This window comes from Giraffa tippelskirchi, chromosome 3 (genome assembly GCF_054371585.1).
Source record: "Giraffa tippelskirchi isolate mGirTip1 chromosome 3, T2T-mGirTip1v1.2.pri, whole genome shotgun sequence".
Lineage (NCBI taxonomy): Eukaryota > Metazoa > Chordata > Mammalia > Artiodactyla > Giraffidae > Giraffa > Giraffa tippelskirchi.
Genome location: NC_137277.1, coordinates 46,996,702 through 47,005,279, shown reverse-complemented (window position 1 = coordinate 47,005,279; position 8,578 = coordinate 46,996,702). Strand labels below are relative to the sequence as shown.

General features: G+C 41.8%; 1 protein-coding gene across 2 annotated transcripts; it reads right to left on the bottom strand.

The window, feature by feature from the left end:
• Window positions 1-743: 743 nt before the first annotated feature.
• LOC145542686 (eotaxin) lies at window positions 744-2,652 on the bottom strand. Of its 2 annotated transcripts, none has more exons than XM_081582097.1 (3): window positions 2,548-2,652; window positions 1,238-1,355; window positions 744-849 (listed from the first exon to the last, which is right to left on the bottom strand). In XM_081582097.1, the coding sequence occupies exons 1-3, from the start codon at window positions 2,621-2,623 to the stop codon at window positions 744-746; spliced, it is 300 nt and encodes a 99-aa protein (XP_081438223.1). In that variant the 5' UTR covers window positions 2,624-2,652. The 2 variants fall into 2 exon arrangements, with proteins under 2 accessions (XP_081438223.1, XP_081438222.1); XM_081582096.1 differs by having other exon boundaries at window positions 1,238-1,349.
• Window positions 2,653-8,578: the final 5,926 nt, after the last annotated feature.

The following is an 8,578-nucleotide window of genomic DNA, read 5'->3' as shown; positions in this document are numbered from 1 at the left end:
TTTAACATTATGAGTCACACCTTTGGTTTACAAGAGTGATGTCTTCTTTTTTTTTAATTATCAGAGATTATCATTGTAGAATATTGAGAAATATAGAACAAAATGTAATGATTGGAGGACGATTGTTCTACAATACTGTGTTGGCCTCTGCCAACACCATCAGCATGAATCAGCCACAGGTATACACATGCCTCCTCCGTCCTGAACTCCCCTCCGGCCTCCCACCCCATCATACCCCTCTAGGTTGTCACAGAACACTGGGTTGAGTTCCCTATTCCACCCAGCAAATTCTCACTTGCTATCTATTTTGCATGTGGTAATATACATGTTTCCATGCTGTTCTCTCAGTTCATCCCACTCTTTCCTTGAGTGATGTCTTCTTAAAAAGTACTAAACACTGTCCTTTTGATGATCCTTGCCAGGACCCTTACAAAATTCCAGGGAGGTAAGGAGGAAAGAGATAACATTCCTCATCCTTTGCAGGGGATTGAATTGGGGTTCACTGAAGGAAAGGGACCCAACCAAAGCTTTACATTTTAAAAATAGCAAAAATTCATGGCGGAGAACTTTTAAATGCGTTAATAACTTAAATGTAGTGTGTTTTAAAAATTATTAAATAAAAGCTGTTACTTTTAGAATGAAGTTGTGATTATCTCAGAATACATCTTGGGAAGAACCAGAAAATGAACCAAGTCTTTTGAGGCTCTTTAAAAGGTGAATATTTTTTTTGAAAAGATGAATATTTATGACTTTAAAGTTTGGAATTTTTGGTTCAGGTACTCCATGGCATTCTGGACCCACTTCTCCTGGGGATCAACACAGATTTGCTTGTTCTGTTTGGTGTTGAATCTGTGGAAGAGAAGAAAATATTAAGGATCCTCTTTGAAAATTGTGCTTGTTTAATTCTAAACCTCCCAGGACCATCTGCCATGGGATAAAGGGCCTGCAGAGAGAGCAGGGGAGGGGTAGAGAGGAAGGGTTGGATTCTGATGGCGAGTGGCTGCTCTTTATGGATCAGTAAAGCCATCCTTGCTCTTGACTCGAAGGAACTGGGATGACCTGAACAAGCTTCCACGTAGAGAGCTAGAGTGAAAATCTCCTGTTGTGAAAACTCACGGGTAGGATTACAGAGATGAAACTAAGCGCAGAGTTCCAGTAAGCTCTAGTGTTGTTTCAAGAACTCTCTCCCCTAGAAATGAAGTTTGGGACTGGGAGAGGGTAAGCTTTGTCTACTTACATCACAGCTTTCTGAGGACATTTGCTGCCGGTGATTTTTCTGTAGCTCTGCAGTCGCTGAATGGAGATCTTCTTTCTAGACACATTAAAGCAGCAGATGGTAGGAATAGAAGCTGAATTGGGGGAGAAGTGAACAGAAAGCATGAGCACTAATGATATGTAGATAATTTTTAAGCATGACTTTGTAAGGAAGGAAATGTAATAGAAGGCAAAGAAATGTAAGAGATGGAGGCAGAACCTCTCTGCTCTGAGATCCTGTACCTCTGCCATTGACAGGTATCCTCACCTATGCAATAGAGACCCATTGCTACAAGCAAGGATTTGGAAAAAGCTTGGTCAATGCCATACACTCCAACTTTGTCCCTACAAAGAGTTATGTAGCTATGTCAAAGTCATAATACCGTTCACCAGATATTCTCCATTCTCTGCTTTCTGGACACATGGTAGAGTCGCATTTCGTGGCCACTCTTGGTTGATTGGAACCATTAACTAATTTTGACCAAAAATTAATTAGTAGATGAAGTGACAAATGCCATTTCTAAGCTAGTTTTTGTAATTGCCAGTGCAAGACCTTTGAGATCTTTCTTTTCCTTCATTACAATAAGCAGTAATGTTCCCAATCCCACCCACCTAGAATCCTGAGTAAGTGAGGTCAAAGCTCTAGCCAATACATTATGGATGTTCAGTATAGGTAAGAAAATTAACCTTTGTTGTTTTAAGCCACTGATAATTTAGTTTTGTTACCCCAGTGTGCATTGCCTTATTCGGACTGATACATACAGTAAATCTAAGTCATCAGAGGGTGAAAACATGAGTTATGTACAAACATATAGATATTTTTCCCAAACAGAATCAAAACACATCACCTTGAGAGATTTCCCTGGGACCTCATACCCTTCCTCTAACCATTGTTTCTAAAGGCTGTCTTGGAGTCCAGTAAAAATCTAGGGTGTACAACCAAAAGATTTTTTTTCTCTCCATCACTGACAAAAATCCCCTCTATGCCCCTAGTAAGAGAAGGTCATTCTCTCATGTGCCCCCATCCTGAAACACGCGAGGGCATCCAGATCGTGGATGGACACAGCATTGCTCTCAATATTCATGTCAGGAAAGAACAGGGGGACCAACTCAGTGGCCTGGGTTTCCAGTTCTGTCTCTTGCTCTGCTTGTGAGGTTGAGGCTCTTCTTGTCCACTCATGAAACTCGTTTTCCTATCTTTAAAATGAGGGAGTTTGAGGCAAGTCTCTGAAGATTCTTGCTGATATGACAGTGAAGGCCGTGATCAGCTTTCCTGCAGAGAGAGGAGCTTACCTGGCTGAGCCAACACCTGGATGCTGCAGAGGGCGGCTGTGAGTAGCAGACATAGGAGCACTGCAGAGACCTTCATGTCGAGGGGTGAGGTTGCCAGCTTCAGCCTGAGAGCTGCTGGTTCCTGAATTTGTCTCAGCCTCTCTGTAGCTCTGGCTGCTCTGTGTGCCTTTTAAAGACAGCGCAGGGTCTGTGGGAGCATCCAGGGAAGCTTCTGTGTGGCCAGAGTCATGAATGAATCATAATGAAAGCAGGTCCTAAGCTGCTGTTACAGATCCCAGCATGTTAACAGGACAGAAGAGCTAAACTAGGGGGTGGGGACTTGACACTTTTTTTTTTTTTTTTAACCTATGTTTGTGGAATGACTGAGCACAAATTGTAATCTAGAGGGTCTTTTTTTTTTTTTTAAATAAATTTATTTATTTTAGTTGGGGCCTAATTACTTTACAATATTGTAGTAGTTTTTGCCATACATTGACATGAATCAGCCATGGGTTTAGAGGGTCATTTTTACAAAGCTCTGCTTTCTCTGAAATGAACCTTATGCAGTGGGAGAAGAATCCAGGAGACCGAGGGCATGAAGAGATAAGGAGATTCAAGTACCTTCCCTGGTCCCTATGTTCATGTGGTGGTCTTTAGGATTTTGAAGGTTAGAAAGAGGCCCTAAGACTTCTGCTAGGCTCCCATCCAAATGCAGGAGATCTCAGCAATTCTGAACATTTCCAAGTCTCTGGGAACCCATAAACTGTAGCACGCAAGAGTCACCCCCATAATTCAATCTAGCAGTCAGAGAATCTTAGTTCGCTGATAATTTAGTGTCATAGAACATCATAACTGAATAGTTCCTGTTCATGTGCAGTTACTCAGCTTTACTGAGGAATATTTGACAAATAGAGATTGTTATGTATTGAAGGTGTACAGTGTGATGGTTTGACATTTATATGCATTAGGAAATGATTATCACAAGTAAGTTAACTCATGCATCCATCACCTCCATCATCACACATAGTTACTTTTCTTGGGTGGGGTGTGTGTGATGAGAGGACTTATCATCTACTCTCTTAGCAGATTTCAAGTATATTGTTGATGTTATTGCTTAGTCTCTAGGTTGCGTCCAAGTCTTTGCAACCCCATGGACTGCAGCATGCCAGGCCTCTCTGTCCCTCACCATCTCCCAGAGTTTGCCCAAGTTCATGTCCATTGAATCTGTGATGCCATCCAACCATCTCAACCTCTGCTGCCCTCTTCTCCTTTTGCCTTCAGTCTTTCCCAGGATCAAGGTCTTTTCCAGTGAGTCAGCTGTTCGCATCAGGTGGCCAAAGGATTGGAGCCTCAGCTTCAGCATCAGTCCTTCCAATGCATATTCAAGGTTGATTTCCTTTAGAATTGACTGCTTTGATCTCCTTGCTGTCCAAGGGACTCTCAAGAGTCTTCTTCAAAACCACATTATATTCAAGTATATAATATAGTGTTATTAACTTGAGTCACCTTGCTGTGCCTTAGACCTCCAGAACTCATTCATCTTGTAACTGAATGTTTGTACACTTTGACAACCACCACCCCAGAAACACAAGTCAAAACCATAATGAGATATCACTCCACACTTGTTAGGATGGCTTTTATCAAAAAGACAAGACACAGTAAGTGTTGTCGAGATGTGGAGAAAAGGGAATCTCTGTACACTATTGGTGGGCGTGGAAATTGGTGTATGCTCTATGGAAAACAGTATGGAGGTTCCTGTGCATTTCTAAACTATTTACTTAGCTGCTAAGGCCGTTTCCAATTGAAATCAAATAGCCAAATCCTGTTCATCAAATACACTGTCATGGATAGGTTCTGTTTGAAGCAGACCTGCTGCCCTCACAGGGCTTCCCTGGTGGCTCAGTGGTAAAGAATCCACTGGCCAATGACCCACCTGCCAATGCAGGAAATGCAGGTTCGATCCCTGGATAGGGTAGATCCCCTGGAGAAGGAAACAACAGCCCACTCCAGTTATTCTTGCCTGGAAAATCTCATGGGCAGAGGATCCCGGCAGGCTACAGTCCATGGGGTTGCAAAAGAGTCGGACACATTTAGTGACTAAATGACAAAAACAGCGAGCCATCCTACCCCAAGGATTCAAGGAACACATTTGAAAAACCAGCCATCTAGTTCTTATTACTCCCTGAGCACACATTGCAGACAAGGTGCCTGATGGCTAAAAACACCAAAGAGAAAAAGGAGACTAGAACCCACATGTATCTTCTTCAGGCATAGCATTATGCTCCCTAGTAGAAGATGGTGTAAGGGTAAGTCATCATTAGTGGGGTCTTTAATGAAGTCCTTAATTAGAGCCTTTAATGGGGTCACTGTGTTGAATACAGAATTGAATAGTGATATGGAGTTGTTGCAAGGCTGTTTGCATGCTTTTCCTTTACACTCATGTATCATATTTGTACAGTTACACAGAGAGGTGTATTTGCCTTGCATTAGTAGATTGCAGTTATGTGGCTGACTGGTCATGTCCATCATGGGCACAAGATTAAGAGAGTCCCCTTACTGGCCTGCATGGTCTCTAAGCTCCCATCTAAAGTAATTGGTTTCCAATTACTTAAAAAGGGACCAGGAAATTAGAGACCAGGAAATCTGGATCTTCCTTGTTCTTTCCTGCTCAGCTCCAGATGAGGTGGTCTGATGTAGCCTCTGAAATCAGGATCCTGATGGCTTTGCCACTAATGGGCTTCCCTGGTGGTTCAGCTGGAAAAGAATCTGCCCACAATGCGGGAGACCTGGTTTCAATCCCTGGGTTGAGAAGATCCCCTGGAGAAGGGAAAGGCTACCCACTTCAGTATTCTGTCCTGGAGAATTCCATGAACTGTATAGTCAATGGGGTCGCAGAGTTGGACACAACTGAACTACTTTCACTTTCTGCCACTAATTAGCTTTGATACCATGGACAACTTACTAGCCACTCTCTGCTAGGTTAAAATGGAAATACTAACTATGCCTATCTTAGAGGATCATTGTGTGAAATAAATGAATATACATATATATATATATATATATATATATATATATATATATATACACACACACAGATATATATATACAGATATATATATATATATCCAGGCTAAGTTGCTTCAGTCGTGTCTGACTCTGTGCAACCCTATGGACTGCAGCCCACCAGGCTCCTCTGTCCTTGGGATTCTCCAGGCAAGAATACCTAAGTGGGTTGCCATGCCCTCCTCCAGGGGATCTTCCCAAATCAGAAATCAAACCTGCGTCTCTCATGTCTCCTTCATTGGCAGGTGGTTTCTTTATGACTAGCACCACTTGAGAAGCTATATATATATATATATGGCTTATACATATATAATGGCTATTATATATATATATATAATGTAATATAATAAAAGTGAAGTGAAAGTCGCTCAGTTGTGACAGACTCTTTGTGACCCCCATGGACTGTATCCCATGGAATTCTCCAGGCTAGAATACTGGAGTGGGTGGCCTTTCCCTTCTCCAGGGGATCTTTCCAACCAAGGGATCGAACCCAGGTCTTCCGCATTACAGGTGGATTCTTTATCAGCTGAGCCACCCCAGTGCAGTAATCACTGTGTTACTTAGTAAGTGGAAATTCATATATTAGGAAATGAGTCAGATTTTGTTAGCCAGTGGGTGCTAGAAAAGGGCCCCGAGTCTGGCCAGATGGCTTCCTCCACATCTTCTCCCCAATTTACCTAATTACTTCCAAGTAAAAGCATGTTACACTAAGGATGGTTCCCAAGAATGTCTGATTTACACACGTGGAGGATGTGAGGCCTTCAAAGCTGTGCCAGTATAACCAGTTGAAAATGTTCCTGATGTAACTGAGTGATTATGTGTCCTTAATAGGACTAGTTTTAGAACTCTCCTGGGTGTTTTGAGGACCCTATGAGCAAATGACTTTACAATTTTTTGTTTCCCTCCAAAGGTTTGGATTGCATCTGAATCAGAGAAACCTCAGTGGGAATAAATAAACCAAAATCGTAATCACTGAAGTTCAGCAGCTGTTCCGTCCAGCTGCCTGGCTGTCTCTTATGAGTGGACGCAGCTTCACTGGCTGCTGTGTCTCTCTTCCTTGGAACTAGCACTCAGCAGTGACTTGAGCTGTATCTGATACTTGCCTCTGGCCTGGAGCCTGATAGATGTAGGGCCTTGGTCAGGAATAATTCTGAGCGACAGGCAGGGCATGGGTTCCCCCCACCCCTGCCACTGGGAAATCTTAGCTTCCTGTGTATGTGTTCGTCGCTCAGTTGTGCCCACCTCTTTGTGATCCCAGGGACTGTAGCCCACCAGGCTTCTCTGTCCATGGAATTCTCCAGGCAAGAACACTGGAGTGGATTGCCGTTCCCGTCCTGAGTGTTTTACAAAGAATGATGAATGATCAGTTGTCAAGGATCCTGGGAATCAGGGCTCTTTGTTTGTTTTGCAGTTCTGTTCCATAGTTCCTCTAATAACGCAAATTTATACACAGAATTGACAGACATTGTGTGCGTGTGCTAAGTCATTTCAGTTGTGTCCAACTCTTTGTGACGCTACTCTGTGTAGCCCACCAGGCTCCTAGAAGTTAACTTTCATTTTATTCCAATCCTCTCTTAAAAAAAAGAAAAAAAGAATACAGAGATTTGGAAACCAGTAACAAAATCCCTAAGGCAAAGTGGTGTGTTTTAGGCTGAACTGATTCTGGAACCTGTCTGGTGACAATTGCACCATAACAAAGCCCTTGTACCCTGGTTTTCCCAAGTGCAAAGCAGGGTCTACTACCTCTCTTTCTCGGGGCTTCCCAGGTGACACTGGTGGTAAAGAGCCTGCCAATGCAGGAGACATAAGAGACTCGAACTAGATCCCTGGGTCAGGAAGCTCCCCTGGAGGAAGGCATGGCAACCCACTCCAGTATTCTTGCCTGGAGAATCCCATGGACAGAGGAGCCTGGTGGGCTACAGTCCCTAGAGTTAAAAAGAGTCAGACAAAACTAAATCAACTTAGCATGCAGGTGCACACCTCTTTCTCAAGGGTCACTAAGATCAAGTGTGCACTTTTGGAGGAAAATGTTAGTATAAAATGTTAGGAATATATGTTAGTATATAAAGGCCGACATGTCTAATAAATAGCAAGTTTTCAATAACAATGCTAACTTCTGTAATCCATGTGAGCCACCATTTTATTTCACTTCATGTGGGTTGACTCACTGAATCCTCCCAACAAATATATGAGGTAGGTATTCAAATTAGGTCCATTTTAAAGAGGAGAAAACAGAGACTTATGGAATTTAAGTGACTTCCTTTTCTGTGAAATCATTTGTAAAAATTTGCCCTAAAAAAAAAAGCCTTTTATATAAAGACCTTATATTTTGATCTGCATTTTTCTAATAATTAATGATGTTGAACATCTTTTCATGTGCTTTTAAATCATGTGTATGCCTTCTTTGGAGAAATGTCTATTTAGATCTTTTGCCCATGTTTTGATTGGGTCTTTTTTTTAATATATATATATTGAGCTGCGTGAGCTCAGTATTTTGGAGATTAATCCCTCGTTGGTTACTTCATCTGCAAATATTTTCTTCAATTCTAAGAGCTGTCTCTTCATTTTGCTTGTGGTTTCTTTTGTTGTGCAAAAGATTTAAGTTTAATTAGGTCCCATTTGTTTATTTTTGTTTTTATTTTCATTATTCTGGGAGGTGAATTGAAAAAGATCTTGCTGTGATTTATGTCAGAGAGTGTTCTGCCCCTGTATTCTGCTAAAGGTTTTATAGTATCAGGCCTTAGAGTTACATCTTTAATCCATTTTGAGTTTATTTTGTGTGTGATGTTAGGGTATGTTTTAATTTCATTCTTTTACATGTAACTGCCCAGTTTTCCCAGCACCATTTATCAAAGAGACTGTCTTTTCTCCATTGTATATTCTTGCCTACTTTATCATGGATTAGGTGACCATAGGTGTGTGGGTTTATCTCTGGACTTTCTGTCCTCTTCCGTTGATCTATGTTTCTAGTTTCGTGCCATAAGTACCA

Coding starts and splice junctions, on each gene's coding strand:
- LOC145542686 (XM_081582097.1), bottom strand. CDS start 2,623: ATGAAGGTCTCTGCAGTGCTCCTATGTCTGCTACTCACAGCCGCCCTC. Junction 1,356..2,547: donor CCAGGTGTTGGCTCAGCCAG/GTAAGCTCCTCT, acceptor ACTTCTCCCCCA/ATTCAGCTTCTATTCCTACC. Junction 850..1,237: donor TGTCCTCAGAAAGCTGTGAT/GTAAGTAGACAA, acceptor TCTCTTCCACAG/ATTCAACACCAAACAGAACA.